Raw genomic sequence first — 16,588 nt, 5'->3', positions numbered from 1 at the left:
AAGGAAAAGAACAAATCCCTGCAGTCTGGGAGAAATCAAAACCCAAAGCACAGCCTGCTTACTGTCATCCTGCCTGTAGGCTGCCAACAGACCAAACAGCCAAAGACACAGAGAGGAGCATAAAACAACACAGATCACTATGGAGCTCAATTGGAGAGGGAGAGAAACATGGACACAGTTTAGCACAGCTGCTTCCCAAAGGCACACAATGAGGCGCATTTCATAGAGAACATCGCACAAGAGAGTTGAATCAGTGGGCAGCCACTAAAATTAAACCAGTTGGCTGAGAACAGCAGGGAAGCTTTCTCTGTTATTTCTTCTCTGTGTGTTTGTGAGGGTAGTGTGCTAGTATGTGTGTGTGCGTGTGTGTGTACGTGTGTGTCTGTGTGTGCATGTGTGAGCCTGCGTGTATGTGTGTAAGTGTGTGTGCATACAGTATGTTTATTGGACCTTTTGGGATGAATGTGAAAATGTTTACTACTGTGAGATTGTTTTCGATTGCTAATTGTGTGTATACAGATCTTCCAAACATTGATAAATGTGCAGAAGGTTTCCGCAGCATTCTGGCTATGCTAGGCTTGTGCTTGTTTTTCTCTCAGTAATACTTTGTGTATCTACACATAATGCCTGCTGAGTGGACCCCAATGTGTATGATGTGTGTGTGTGCATGCGCGCGTGTTTGTGTCTGCGTGTGCGAGTGGGTGTGTGTGTAAGAGTGCGTGTGTGTGTGAGGGTGTGTATGTGTGTGTGTGTGTGCGTGTGTGTTTGTGTATACCTTTGGCTCTGGACGGTGATGAGGGGGATGAGCGTGCGGTGGGCTTCTTCAGTGTGCTGGCTCTGCTTGGCTGGTGGACCTGAGGCAAGGCCTGCAAGGCATTCTGGTCCGCCGAGGCGTTCTGCTGACTCACCGTGGGCTCGGACTTCCTCCTCTTCCTGTAGTCACTGGTGGCACTACAACCACAGTGGTCCAACAGAGCGAAAAACAAACACACACAAACAGTGAAAACAGACAAATGAAATCAATCTGAGGTACAGACCTTCTTCCCTTGACAGTTTTTTTTAGTAATTCATTCAAGATATAATAATATAAGCTAATAAGAGCTAATAGTATCACGTTTCAAGACCAAATAAATATGTCAATAACCACACCTTGACTGCACACATGCAGAATCTATTACTATAAATTATTTTCAGCCTGGCATATGTATGAAAATCAGCTCCTTACATTACCATTGTAAGGACAGAGATGATAAAGGTTCCTATCTATGTTCAATACAACGAGCCTTGCACTGAGCCTTGCACAGCCATGACATACAACACTAAACTAAAACACTGACACTTACGATTTCATCAACCCTTTAGGGTAACAAATTAACTAATTCTATTTTATAACTTACAAGATACACTGTTTAAATCCACATCAACACTTTCCAAAGTGGGTATTACATAAGTCCTTGCTAGCCAGCAAGCAAAAATATATTTTTCATTTCAATCTGAATTACCAAAATACTATTACAGTAAGGTGCTTTTCCCACATTATGTTGTTCCTGATATATCTCTTCTATATTCACTACAAACTTAAATAATTTATCATCTAACACGACTGAGACTCTGGATGTGTGTGTGTGTGTGCGGGAGGGGGTTTGCCTGCAGAGTGAGTTCACAGAGTGTGAAAGCTGGAGAGGCTTTAGCCCATGTAGTTGTGGGGGGGTATAAAGCTGCCACTCACCAACAATGAGGAGTGAATGAGGATAATGGCTAATTTATGCAGCTCGGGGGAAAAGAGAGGGGGGAGCTGTCATGCTGAAAACACACACACACACACTCACACAAACACACACATGCAATACAAAGAGTGAGAATGGGTTTGCAAGTAATTGCCGCACGTGGCCTGTTCTAATAGACTTGTATGCGGAGGATAAGAACGCTTTGTCCTTAAGACAGAGGGTGAAAAGCAGATGGGAGTGAGGGGCAGAGCGAGGACAGAAGACCGAGGGGGTACTCACCTTGACGGCCTGTCGGGCGCCCGGTCCGCGTGGGTGATGTAGAGCGAGCTCTGTGAGAAAGCAGAAGACAACAAAAGAGGAGGAGAGTGAGCGGGCCACGAACAAAGGCTGGAGGCACACACGCTCACACACACGCTCACACTGGCTCCACACGCCGCGCCGCGTTCAAAGCCTTCCCCCCGCGCTCCGACCCAGGTCCGCCCGGAAGACTGGTTCCGCATCACCGTCAGGACAACACCCCCCCTAACCTCACTCCGTCCTGTTTCTCACACAAGCACAAGAGCACCCTGTGAAAGCGCCTTGGAGATGATCTTTTACCCTGTCTTTGTTTTTAAGCACCCATCTCTCTTCCTAGAGAGGCAATGCAAGAGAAAGAGAGAGAAAGAGAGAGAGAGAGAGAGAGAGAGAGAGAGAGAGAGAGAGAGAGAGAGAGGGGCATGTGAGGAGGCAGCATTTAGAGTCCTGACAAAGCAGGAGGCTTAGGAGGAGAGAAGCTCCCCTCAGTAAAACCAGGAATGGAGTCTGGAGTCTCGGAGCGGAGTGTTCCTGAATGACTACTGCAAAAAATTGCAAATGATTTGTGACATACAATTCCCACGGCAAACAGTGTCCGTTCCACCACAACCCAAAAGAACACTTTGCATCAACTGCCAGCTTTATTGAGAGCAAGGTTTTGCAGCAGGACTGCGTTAGATTTGATGAGCAAAAGTGAGAAATACTGCAGACTGAAGCATCAGAAAGCACTGAGGATTGGCACTAAAGGGTAGTTAATGTCAGTGTTAGATGGATAGCTATAGGCTCTAATCAGAGAACATGATGTAGGCAATTAAACTTAAGTTTAGACAGCTGCCAACAAATAACTGTTACAGGACAATACGATGATGATGTGATTATGATGGCTGATGGCTGATGGCTGATACTGCAGTAGATCTTTCAAACATAATGTATCTAATACGCTGATTAGTCTGTCTCCAAATGTTACTTGTCTTACTTGCCACTTAATGCACGCTTGCATTTTGTTTTGGAACATTATTCTACCAATATGTTGGTTTCATACATTTACCATTATTCTCTCACAGAATTATTCCATTATTCATTTACCATTATTCTCTCACCCTCACAATAAAACCTTGTCTTTTGTGTATAAGATCTTGTCTGGATAGACATCCTAATTCCTTGAGGGGGTGGATCTGTGAGACGGGGAATCAGGGTTGTGTTAAGCAGACAAGGGGAGGGGTCTGGCAGTAGCGGCGCGCAGCGGTTTTGGATTACCTCAGTGAAGGTGCGAGAGGAGGAGCTGTCTGGATTATAATCCAGACGTTTTTTAGGAGGCTTGGATCAGCAGTGTACAGAGCAGGAGGAGGAGGAGGAGGAGTGCAGATGAGGTGGAGGAGAGGAGGCAGTGGCATCATGGGAAAAAAAAAAAAACATGAACAGCAGGTCATGTGGAGAAGAGAGTGACAAAGTTAGAGAAACATGAAAGCTCAAGGATATATGTGTGTATGTGACAATTACAAATGCATATACACTCCAAAGCGCACACACATACACACATACACGCATACACACACACACACACACACACGCACACACACACGTATAGAATCATACATAACAATACAAACTAAGATGCACTCATTATCTACTGCTACTAACACATACCTATCAGAAGTGAGAATATAATTGAATTCAATAATTCAAGTAATTGAATGTGAACACACGCGAACACACCTCCCCATATCCACATGCAAACTCCAACAGCAAACTGTGATTTTCTGATCCATCACTACCAGCGCCTCTGTAAGCTGTGAAACTAGCTTAAACGAAGCACTTAGCTTGATGACTAATAGCAGAACCATGCTGTGATAAGTGAGCCAGGGAAAATGGATATTGCGAACAGACATCTACTCCTCATGACGATTAACATGAAAGCAAGAGTACTTTGCTGGAAACCCATTTTCTGTACAGGTCTCAGTATAGGACTTGATTATCACCAGCATGACATATAATTAGTGATAACTTCTCTACTGTGAAGGGGAAGGTCCACTTTGGTGAAAGAAATGAATGCACAGCGAGGGAGCTACGGCTCTGAGGCAGGTGCGTGGGTGCAGAGCCCAACCAGCCACATCAGTCTGGATGAGTCATAAAAAGTGAAATAGAGTTTTCAGCAGTTGGATTTTTTTCTTTTCATCCATTTTCATCTCAGTCCAAATACAATAAAGGTGAATGGGAGTTAAGACAACTGTTTGTGGTTTCTGTGATGATCTGGGACTGATCTGGGTCTGAGCTGGGTCTCATCCATCCACGAGGGAGTGAGTGTCTGCAGCACATCTGAAGCACGTCTGAATCCCCACCCTGACTCACTGGGTGTGAACAACTAAGTTAGCCAGTGATGGTAAGTGACTAGATGAACACACAAACAGATACAGACACACACACACACACGGAAAACTCAAAAAATGCAAGAAAAAGGCCCCAAACCACACTGACAAGTTTGCACTCTATACACTGAAGGAGCGTTTTTTACACAGGAGCGCAGCTTCTTGCACAAGACTGAAGGACCCCTACACAGATGCTGCTCCAGCCATGATGGGCCAGTCTGTTTGCACAGGGCCAGTGTATCTGTGGTTCTTTTTCTTTTTAATCAGTAGCATACAAGACCTCATACAATGAGTCAACTGTGTGAAGACTGACCTCAGATCATTAACGACCGGTGTGCTCCCACACTGTCCTGTTGGTCAAACATCCTTACACCTCACTGTCCTATTGGCCAAACATCCTTACACCTCACTGTCCTATTGGCCAAACATCCTTACACCTCACTGCCCTATTGGCCAAACATCCTTACACCTCACTGTCCTATTGGCCAAACATCCTTACACCTCACTGTCCTATTGGCCAAACATCCTTACACCTCACTGTCCTATTGGCCAAACATCCTTACACCTCACTGTCCTATTGGCCAAACATCCTTACACCTCACTGTCCTATTGGCCAAACATCCTTACACCTCACTGTCCTATTGGCCAAACATCCTTACACCACACTGTCCTATTTGGCCAAACATCCTTACACCACACTGTCCTATTGGCCAAACATCCTTACACCACACTGTCCTATTTGGCCAAACATCCTTACACCACACTGTCCTATTGGCCAAACATCCTTACACCACACTGGCCATGTGGGGTTCAGAAAGCCTTCTTACTCTTGAGGACAAACACTTGTGTAACTTCACTGAATGATTATTGAGCTATTGTACATAATATTAAATATCTAGACCAACGTGTACCAAAAAATATCTAGACCAACGTGTTAGTACTTATCTATCTACTGTTAATTACTTCTTCATTAAAGAGTTGTGCATGAAGCTGGTCCTCAGTAAAATAAACCCAGTCACACAGACTTGAATCAGGACAGACTCTGGGAAGACTATCACCGCTACACCATAGCAGCCAGCACAGTGCACTGCAGCAGCAGCAGCAGCCTCTGCAGGACTCCACAGCGCCCCCTAGCATGCCAAGCTGCTGGAGTCAGCCCTGAGATGGGTGCAGGCCATTTCCAGGAATCACACTGCAGCACTGGGGCTCATGGGTAGCTCAGGTGGAAGTTGGGGGAGTGGTGTGTGGGTGGGTGGGTGCTTTGTGAAACGACAAACAAGAGGAGGGCGAGAAGCGAGGGTGGCCCCCTGACTTACCGGCCGACCGAACTCCAGTTCGGAAAAGAACTTATACCAAGGCTCGTTCTCTAAATCTATGTCATCAGGGTTTAAACCATATGTCTGGAGCAGAAAGCAACAAAAAAGAGGAGAGGAGAAGGGAGAGAAGAGTGGGTGTGGAGAAAGGGAGAGAGGGAAAGAGCAGAGAGAAAAAAGCAGAGAGAGGAAGAAGGGGAGAAAGGGAGAGAGAGAGAGAGAGAGAGAGAGAGAAATAGAGAGAGAGAGAGATATGGGTGTTATGGCTTGGAGCTTGGCACTGTTGCAGCAGGAAAGGGGACAGCTGATAAAGGAGAGAATAGGGTCAGAGTGGAGAGATTCACATACAGTGGCAGGTCAACAGAAAAAAACAAATAAGAAAAAAACAAATAAGCAGCACCACAATCACAATATGCTACGCGCTCACGCGCACACACAGACACACAGACACACACACACACACACATACGCAAGCGCACACGCAAACACACACACACACACACACACACACACACACACACATACAGACACACACACACACACACGCACACACACACACACACACACACATACACACGCACACGCAGGAAATGTATAAAGGATGCACTTTGCTGGTATTTGCTGATTTGCATCTTCAGACTTTTATTGTTTCAGCAGTGTTTTATGACAATGTAATATCTTCATTCCTATTAGCAGTAAAATAAAATTGGCTTACATAAGCAAAAGGAAATTGAGACACATATAAAAGAATGCCAATGCAGAATGTTTTTTAACAGTAAGATATGAAAAAGTGAACAAGAATTAAAAGTGGTGTGTTAATGTGAATGCAATTTGTAATGCTTAACTATACTCAGCAGGGGGCACTAGACTGGCAAATCTGCTACTGCTCTCCTGGCTTTAATACATCTTTTGCTCATTTCTCAGCATAACTTCATCTTTCTCTGTCTGTACCGAAATCTAACTCTTCCTTTGTCTTTCCAGCTCTATATCCTCCTTTCCCTCTTCGAATGCCCTCTGCCATGTGTGCTCTGTCAGTGCCCCCACTCCACCTACTCACTGCTACTTGGGGCTACCCTATTCTGCCACATGTTGTGAAGGTCTCCTCTTAAACAGTGGACCTATGATTCAGCACTGGCCTGCAGAGCACCACTGACAATAACTCTCTCCATTGCCCCCTGGGAAATGTAGTTTTTGCGGATTTCACTCACTTCTTGTGACCCATTTGTATCTTGGCCATAGGTTAGCTCAGACTCTTTTGCATCAGACTTGCAAATGTTGCAGTTTCAGACTGTCAAAAACAACACTGCCTCTCTCTCTGAGGAACAGGTAAGCAACTGAAATGGTATAAACAAGACTACTCCTTCTACTCCCCCCTTTCTTCTCTCTCTTCTTCCTTCGTACTTACCTACAGTTCCCCTTTTTATTTTATCCGCATTATTGACCTTTTCTTCTCTCTCCCTTGGTCTATTTATTATTCTCTCTCTTTCTCTCTCTCTCTATTTCTCTCTCTTACACACACACACACACACATACCACTTAGGCCGTAGTCTCTCAACACCCATTACTTTCAAGGTAGGAGAGAATTGAGGCTGACCACAAAAGATATGATGATGTTGCTTAAATAGACAGGAAGATTGTGCACAGAGAAACACACATCAAGTGTGAGAGAAGGCAGAGGACAGAGGCAGAGAGAGACAGAGAGAGAGAGCAAGAAAAGGGGGAGATACTGTACATGGACAGAGGAAAATAGAACAAAAAGAGAGGAAAACAGAATCAAGACTGACTATAAAATGGCGATCCATTTGGCAAAGCCTGAACTATCTCAAGGATGCTGGACATGTGCGTGGGTATAGTTAAAAATTATCTTTATCACTGTCATAATAAACCAGAGAAAGTTCACCACTCACAGAATGAGAATCCCTCCACTCCAACATTGGCATAATCATGGCAAGTTTGCTAATTCATTTTAATGGTGAAATAATGGTGAAATAGTGCTCTTGAGTCTTGTGAGTGTTGTGTTTATAGACTCAGAGAGCGAGAGAGAGTGTGTGTGTGTGTGTGTGTGTGTGTGTGTGTGTGTGTGTGTGTGTGTGTGTGCGCGCGTGAATGTGCATCGCACCTACGGCCCACTGACAGCACTCACCGGTCTCTCTTGTTCCAGGATGGAGGACTTCCCCGGCTCGTATTCAAAGATGCTCCGCGGCTCGGCACGGTACTTTCTGGTGTCCACCTTCCTGTCCGCAGGACTGTACTCATTCCTGCGATTTAGACAAAATGGTGGCTCAGCAAGAATGCAAAAGCGTCATTCAAAGTCACATCCATATGTAGAGTAGTGCCTAGCTAAAGAATATTTATTTCCGTGTTTGGCATGCTTTTAGCTTTGTCTTGTAGTTTATTCTGTGGTTAATGTTCTGCTAAAAGAGTATTGCCCTCAGAGACCATAACACCCTTAAACTGTACTGAACAGTAACTTCCTAATTGTGTGCAGGCCTGTGGCCAGTTTGTGTTTGTGTGTGTGTCCATGTAAGTACATATTTGTTTGTATGTGCTGGTGAAGATATTTCTTAAATTGAGCAATGTCATCATGTAAATTGCAACCGTCTGCCCTAAGGCTAGTTCAAGGGTCGATGCAGACGCAGCAGCCCCCTGACACGGCACAAAAACACCTACACAGAGAGCTAGCTGTGACTCACACTCGCCCCGGAGGCCTCAGAACTGAATTGATTTACATTAAATGGCATCTCTGCAGCCAACACATGGGAAAGTCAAAATAACTGAACATTGACACAAAACAATTGTTCTAGCTATCAGACTTTCATAGTCCCACTTTTTATATTCCTTCGTGCATGTTCCTCTGTCTTATCTGGGATTACAACCTGTGAAGACTTTCACTCACAAGAACATCCTACCTACATAGGACTCATGCCCCTCCTTGTAAGGAAATGAGACGGACATCTATGCTATTACCACCATCCCACACATCTTATTAGCCTAATGTTTTCTTGTGTCTGTGCTTTTAGTTGATCTTATTAGCATCTAATTATGTTACATTCCTTTTTTTAGCAGAGTGCATTATCATTTCATCAGTGCCTTACGGGTCATGAAGCACGTCGCGCTCCCGGTCGCAGTCCCGCGAGCGGAGCTGCAGCAGCGAGGGCATGGGGGGCGGGACGGGGGCAGGGGACGGCTCTCTGAGAGGGGGGCCACCGTTGTCCACGGCAACGGGCTTCGCCAGCGGCCGGTATGTGTGTGTGCGAGGCGGGGGATGAGCATGGACCGGGTTGTAGTTGTCTAGGAAAGAGAGGAGGAAGAAACGGAGACAAGAGAAGGGGGAGCATGATTCAGTATTTCTAGTATGATATTCCCAGTATACTACAGTTTTGCAGAGCTCACAGAAAGACTGGTTATTCCACTGTAGCTAAGTATCACACGGTGTGTCAACATGACAAAGCTTACTGGAAGCATACCTGGAGTGTTCAAAATGGGGGGCCCTACTATAAGCAATTTACATTAGGCACTGCCTGCCTGTGCATATTAGAGTATGTTACAGTTTGGATGTAAAGATCTTAAATCATTAATATGAAGAAAGCACTGAATAAAATATGACAGCATACTGGGAGAATCTAGGAAAACCAGAGCCTGCACTTCCTGGTGTGTTACTTACCACTGTTGACAAAGGCATAGCTGGCGCTGTATGAGTCTGGATAGTCATCATCTGGAGACATGACAGGGAGCAGGGGCAAAAACACATACATCACGCTCAATACTTTCAGCATAATGACCTTGACTTTAGGTAAGGTAGGTTCAAATGGGTGTGTGTTTGGCATGGTTCTTAATGGCTTAAAAAACTAATACACACACATACACATACAGACAGACGCCACCACCACCGCCACCAGTGGTAACTAGGCAAACTAAGAGGACCAATAGGGGACCACAGTGTCCATTTAAACAACATGAATCAGTCAAACTATGAGCAGACAAACACAATTGAGTAGAAAAAAAAAACGACTTCCCACCTGGCTTATGAACCATGTGAATCTGCTTGAACATGGTCTTGTACCAGTCCTTTGGCCGGTCCACTGTCTACACACACACACACACACACATAAACACAATAAAAGGCACTGTCAGAGAGAGGGGTATTGGGTAGTGAGAGTGGTTGGTTCTGTCAGGGGACTGGGCTGTGGAGAACTGTTCTGTCAGCATGCAGCAGGGAGCTGCTGGGTTTGTGAAGCTGCTGCGGTCAGACCGCCCTGTCAGCTCAGCCCATCAGCATCAACTGCCCCGGGACACACACACACACACATCCATACACATGCAGGCAGCCATGCACACACACACACACACACACACACACACTCCCATTCCAAATGTGTCTCTGAGCCATTATCTGACAGTGAGCAAACATGCCAATTACAGACTGGCAGAGAGAGTGAGAGAGAACAGAGAGAGGGTGAGAGAGCGAGAGAGAGAGAGAGAGAGAGAGAGAGAGTGTGTGTGTGTGTGTGTGTGTGTGTGTGTGTGTGTGTGTGTGTGTGTGTGTGTGTGTGTGTATCTGCGATGGTAATTCTGACAGACAGTCTGTTTCTATGTGCGTCAAAGGCACAAGAGTATGATGCAAGCAGAATACACAGACTCGTGGATGACGCAGGAACAGACAAACACAGACACAAAAGAAAATTCTAACATTCAAGTAGGGTAAGCAAATACATCAATGTTTGTGTGTAAATCAGAGACTGCCAAGTTACTTTTACTATCTCTCTTTCTCTCACTTTTCCACTCTGTCATGTGCTCTTTCTCTCTGGCTCTGTTCATCATTTTCAGTGATTGCCTCTGTCAGCCAGTCTTTCAGTCCGCGAGACCCAGCTGGTTTGAGACCGATCAAGGAATGGCACTAAATGCCATGGTAACCAGAGTTACCACCCAGGAAATGTGAGACTGAAGATTTCTCTCTCTCTCTCTCTCTCGCTCTGCCTCTCTGAGGCCAGTATATGGTATCCCGTGGAAACAACATAGTCACAGAGACTGAGGAGTACTCTACCTCCCTCCCTCTCTCCAGTTCAATCCCTCAGATACCAACAAGCATTTAGCAGAAGCCTCTTACCTACCCACACCAACACAACCAGACACAGTGAGGCCACACAGATCCCTGTCAACCACCAGGAACAAGACTAAAAGGACCTGCCACGTCCAATTACAAACCTCTTCTTCAAAGCCAGCCACTAATTCATTTGAATGGTATTGCACATATCTAAATGGGGATGCAGGGCTTCGTCAATAAGAATATGCTACACAACCGGGAGTCTTTAACCAGAATGTTAACATCAATCTTTTAGAGCCACAATTAACTGTAGATTAATAAGGGAATTCTAAACATACCTCACTGGTCCTGATGTGGTGCTGAAATCTCTCAGTCTGTCACTAATTCTGGCTCGGAAAATAACACAGGCAATGGTCGGACTGGCAAATCAATGCCTGCCCTGTCAATTCCTAGCTGCAGAGTGACACAACCCCGGCGCACAATAAAGGGACAGAGTGCCTGTGACTATCCCTGTGATTCAGCAGACCAACTCTAAAACAAGTGAACATATTCACCCTATACACATACATGGTATTTTCTCTATGGAAAATTGACAGAGAGGAGATGCCATAATCCCCATACACATACATGGTCTTTTCTCTATGGAACATTGACAGAGAGGAGATGCCATAATCCCAGATAATGCCAGGTACCAGTTGACTGGAGACCAAATCTTTGAGAATGGCAGGTATTTCCAGATGTTTCCGGCAGATGTCCAGATGGTTCTCTCACCGTTCGGATGGCGATGGGGATGCCCGACTCATCCACGGGGCCGATGCCCTCGTAGTGTGGCGCTTTGACAACGGACACCTTCTTCTCCTCCTCAGAGAAGCGAGCGATGGGCACTGTGCTGCTGACGGTGGTCTGACCAGTCACCACTGACTCCCGCATTACGGACTCAGACGACTCTGCGGGAGAGAGACAGAGAGAGAGGTGAGAGAGTGAGAGAGACAGAGAGAGAGAGAGAGAGAGACAGAGAGAGAGGTAAGAGAGAGAGGGAAAGAGAGAGAGAGAGAGAGGGAGAGGGAGAGGGAGAGAATGTGTGTTTGTGTGTGTGTGTGGGGTGGGGGGGGGGGGGTTGGGTAGTGTGAGAGAGAGGAGTCAGGGGGGAGAGAGATGAACTGAGAAAGATGGGAGAAGACAGAGATTGAGGGGTGAGATGGAGTGAAGTAAAGGTGAAGGTCAAGTATTTAAGCAGACACTTTTATCCACAGCCACAACCACACAGGGAGATAGAGGAACAGACAGGGAAGTGAGGTTATTGGGGGTAGTGAGGGGATGAGGAGGTAAACAGAACGAGGAAGAGATACTGTTTGAGGAGGAAGAAGGGCAAGATGGCATAACAAAATGGGGAAATAATCCACGAAGCAGACAGATCTGAAAAACCGCAGACGACGCTGTAGGCGTGTTTTTAATGTTTGAGAGGGAGACAAGGGAGGCCTGAGCGGAGCAGTGACACCTCTCTCCAGGATACCACTGATGCGGGTGGACAGAAATGCTGTCACAGCACATGTCCATCCTAACGCCTCACAGGCGAAGGCGCTAACGGCAGCCAGAGCAGAATGACTCTACTAACACTGAACAGAAAAGATTCAAGCTAACACCAGCTTTAGCTTCAGTAGAGTCTGAGCTTTCACACTAAATGGTAGGGGCTCTGCACCAGTGTATATCAAGTTACAAACCACACAATGTTTGAGCAAGGCAAATATCATCATGCTAGTCAACCAGTTACATACTTCTAACTCCAGACACCATTGTTGCGTAAAATGGAATGGAAACATGAAAATGAAATAATTCAATATATAATTCATATTTTTTCCCCAGGAAATAGCAGTTTTGCAATCGCTGCATACCCTGTAAGGCGTTTGACAATGATCTGTAGACCTCAGGCTTACATTAGCTAAGATTTAAGTGAATCTGTGAGTGATGAGCTGCCGTGCCTTTTACAGTCAATCAGGCAGAGCGCCACCCTCAGCCACTCCATCTCCAACTGTGTTCTGCCATCGATTAAGTTGGCCTGCAAATGGCGCAAATGCATCATATCCCAATCTCTCCTGCACTGCTCCCTGCCAATAAGCCCCTTCTCTATCAAGGCATGGGCTGCACCAGCCCATTACTAAAGAGCAATAAAGGAGGAGATCAATAGCATGAACACAGGAAGTGATGCGCTTTTCAATGGATCATGGCTGTTTTGAACAGAGTGTGATTGCCCGTCATAAACAACAATAATCACCTGGACTCACTTGGCTGTTCATGACAGGCTCACTTAAACCATGTTTCATTTGATGGTTATATATTGAGGTCTCCAACTTGCTGAGGGCCAGGGTATTGGTCGGGGGCTGACTGCATTTCAGCATGGGGAATCCTGTGATTCCACGGATAACATATATTCCACTGAATAACATATTTTACAAGACCATGTTCAAGCAGATTCAGTTATAATCCTATCAATAACCTAGTGAAGTAACAACTAAAACCAGATATAAAACCAGTAAAAAAATAAAAAAACAGCCAAGTTACATCGACTCAGGATACTGTGTATTTTTAGCATTAAAAGAGACAAAGACACAGGGCTGCTAGATAAGGGTATCCATAACAGACCCCCATGGGAGGCAACCTGCTTATCCACCGCACTCACCTGAGCTGCGATTTTGCTGAACCCGCATCACTCCTGGGCTTAGAGTGGGGGGAGGAGGGGGGTATGCTGGAGGAGAAAAGGGCCTTTGGGGAACACTCGGTGGGCTGCTTGCATGGGCAGAACTCCCATTCATGGCCATTTGACCCTGAAGGAGACAGAAGGAGACAATGCACTATATAAATCACTTCAATGAAGGATTATGGGAAACGTAGTTCATTCAAGAACACTGAAGCCGGCGAGTCTGTGAGCTGGTGAGACCTACAAAACTACAAGCATTAGTGCATGAAGAAGACACTGTCAATTTACACAGATGACAACAAGTTAATCATAAACAAACAAAAGCTTGCCAAGCAGTGTAGGCAAAACTTTAGATTTCATTCAACATTCCAAAGAGTAAAAAGTGCTGAGAATGGAAGGGCAGAATATGTAAGACAGACACATATGTTCACAGTCACAAACACATGTAGGTTAATAGGATTACCTCTTATTACTAGGCTATAAAGAAGTGTTATTGACTGTGTTTACAATTCAAACATGAAGAACATGTAAATGGTCACGGTGTGTCTGCATGTGTACTTAATCCTTCAAACCCATATTTCAAGAGTTCAACAGAACCCTTGAAATATGGGGAAATCTCCTGAGGGAGGGCTTTAGCAAAATCAGACAAGACTACTATGGTGGTGGTGAGGGTTGTCAGGCAAACATCCTTGAAACATTCATGGGCAGAGGGATGAGGTAGGGTGGATGACTGTCAGCTTCAGTCTGGAAGGCATCTCAATGCTCATTGTTCGATCATAGTCACTACCTACATACAGTATGCTGACACTATAGTTTTGTTAATTTTCCCTCAAATGATTGGACTTGCCAATGAACCCCTCACCCAACCATGTTAGTGCTCCTGACAGAGTTGGTTTGAGTGGAGCAGCGTCAGGCATGAAGCTAGGTTTTAGCTTTAGCTTATCGCACATGTACAGCGTGAGTCATACACAACCAAGACAACAGACGCAAACACACAGGTTGCCGGACTGGATCGCACGACAGAAAGTGCTGTGAGGAGTTTCATACTAAACATTTGTGTCGATTAGAGGAAGCAACAAGCTTGTGGTTCTGTCTGTGTGTGTCTGTATAGAGGAGGATGTAGGGGGTCTATGGGGTTAGGGTTAGGGTTGTGAGGAGCTTGTGGTTCTGTCAGTGTGTGTCTGTATAGAGGTCTATGGGGGCAGACAGAGAAGTGTGTTTATGTGTGTATATATGAATGTGTTGGGGGAACATATTCCTGTCAGTGGTGTGTGGGTAGAAGTTTGTGTGTGTAGATTTGTGAGTAAATGCAGGGAAAAGTTGTGTTTATGTGCATGCATATGTGTGTGTTTGTAAGAGGGGTGTATGTGTGTGTTTGTGGATGTGCAGGGGCACTGAGTGTGTGTGGGAAAGAGTATGTCGGTAAGGGGAGAGTGTGTTAGAGGGGTACGGGTGACTGGTGGTGGGCCGATGGCTGTGATAGTTACGTTAGTGACGATGTTGGCAGCGGCGCTTGCAACAGCAGAGGCCATCATGGCTGTTAATGGCGAGCCATCGTCGAGGGTGACAGAGGCGTGGCTGAGCGTGGGCGAAGGCGTGGCCGAGCCCCCGGGGGAGGAGTCCAGCCCACAGATCTGCAGCTCCTCCAGCACGGCCGTCGACGACGAGTAGTGGCTCAGCGCCGAGACGGTGACCGGCGAATCACTCCCGCCGCCACCCCTGCCCCCTCCTCCTCCGCCTCCTCCTCCTCCTCCCCCCACCACTGTGCTCCGCTCCAGAGGGGTGTAGGGGGTCGGGGAGAGGGCCGAGGACAGGAAGTCCGGGGAGCCCTGGCTGGTTCGGCTGTACGGGGAGCGGCGTGAGCCGGCCTCCGGGGAGAGGGGTCCTCCCGGGGAGGCGGTGCGGGCTCGTGACGGGGACCCGTCAGGCTGGCGGAGGGGTGGAGAGTGGAGGGGAGATGAGCAGGAGGAGGAGCGTGTGTGAGAGAAAAAATTTTGAGGTGCTGATGTCAACAAAAAGCTGAAACCACACTTTGTTAACACAGGAAAAGAGGAGAGTTTCAGAGTGCATCTCTCTCTCTGTGTTTGTGTTTGTGAGTGTGCGTTTGTGTTTAAACTTGCTTTTTTGGCCACTGTGGAAGTAAAAGTGAACATGACTTTTAGAGTGAGAAGAAAAATCACACGGTGCATTAATACAAGATACAACCAGCACACTGTGGATCTGAAAAAACAGCAGAAGGTCAGCATGTGAGTCCATCACCCAGACACCCACACTTAATATTCTGTGAGAATTTAAATGGTTAGCAACTCTGTGTCAATCACTGCAGGGTGGCTGTGAAGAGAAGACAACATTTGTGGAATTCAGACAGTGCTGATGAGTCTTCACTGGGTAAATAAAGATGTTTTATTATACCACCAGGTTCCCGGCCGGTCTTGGGGGTACAGGAGGGGTCGTCCCGTGTTCCTCAGGGGCTCTTGGGGGGTCTGTATTGGAGCTGGGGGGGTTGATCTGGATGGAGAAAGAAGCTTTGTGTGTCTCAGGGGAGGGGGCAGCAGTGGTGTGAGTGGAGTTTCGGCGGGGAGGAGCAGGAGGAGGCCTGGGGGCTTGGGAGGTTATTGAGGGGGGTTCTGGGCCTGGCGGGACAGGGTTGGCGCTGGGGGGCTCCTCCTGGGCCAGGGTGATGTGAGCTGGGGGGTCTTGGGCGGTGTTTGGGGTCAGCTGGAGAGTGGCCACCCTGCGCAGCTGGACCTTGGTGCTGTTACTGCTGCTGCTGGCGGTGGAGTTGGGGAGGGGGTGCTCAGTAGTCTGGGCAGGGGGGTCTGGATCAGAAGGTGTGGGTGGGACAGCAGAGGAGGAGGTGGTGGTTCTCTTTGAGTAGGAGTAAGAGGACCTGGTGTGGCTGCTGAGGGTGTAGGATCCCTTGTGGGCGACACTAGCCGCGCTATGGGGCAGATTGCTGGGTAGCAGGGAGTCGGCCGGAGCGGTCAAGGAACCGTAAGAGGGGGGATCGACACCCAGGGGCATCATCTGATAGCTCTCTCTCCGAGGGGGTGGCAGTGGAACCTGATTGGCACCAGTGTGTAGCCAATCAGCGAAGACAAACAAAACCACATGTAAGAGGAGGTGAAAAAGGCTTGAGCTGAGAAAAG

At 46.8% G+C, this 16,588-nt stretch overlaps 1 protein-coding gene across 3 annotated transcripts in view; it reads right to left on the bottom strand.

Moving 5' to 3' along the window:
- The window catches only part of sorbs2a (sorbin and SH3 domain containing 2a), a 75,434-nt gene that overhangs the window by 18,078 nt on the left and 40,768 nt on the right, over positions 1-16,588 (bottom strand). For all 3 annotated transcript variants that reach the window (XM_080836690.1, XM_080836689.1, XM_080836691.1), the window contains 11 exons: positions 14,927-15,367; positions 13,422-13,566; positions 11,516-11,691; positions 9,720-9,786; positions 9,365-9,415; positions 8,796-8,991; positions 7,844-7,958; positions 5,704-5,787; positions 3,279-3,338; positions 2,007-2,056; positions 776-951 (listed from right to left, as the gene is read on the bottom strand). In XM_080836690.1, the coding sequence (XP_080692816.1) occupies positions 776-951; positions 2,007-2,056; positions 3,279-3,338; positions 5,704-5,787; positions 7,844-7,958; positions 8,796-8,991; positions 9,365-9,415; positions 9,720-9,786; positions 11,516-11,691; positions 13,422-13,566; positions 14,927-15,367 (1,561 nt within the window). The remainder of the gene's footprint in view (positions 1-775; positions 952-2,006; positions 2,057-3,278; positions 3,339-5,703; positions 5,788-7,843; positions 7,959-8,795; positions 8,992-9,364; positions 9,416-9,719; positions 9,787-11,515; positions 11,692-13,421; positions 13,567-14,926; positions 15,368-16,588) is intronic.

This window comes from Sprattus sprattus (genome assembly GCF_963457725.1).
Source record: "Sprattus sprattus genome assembly, chromosome: 4".
In the NCBI taxonomy this organism is placed as follows: domain Eukaryota; kingdom Metazoa; phylum Chordata; class Actinopteri; order Clupeiformes; family Clupeidae; genus Sprattus; species Sprattus sprattus.
This window is presented reverse-complemented; position numbering and strand designations above follow the sequence as displayed.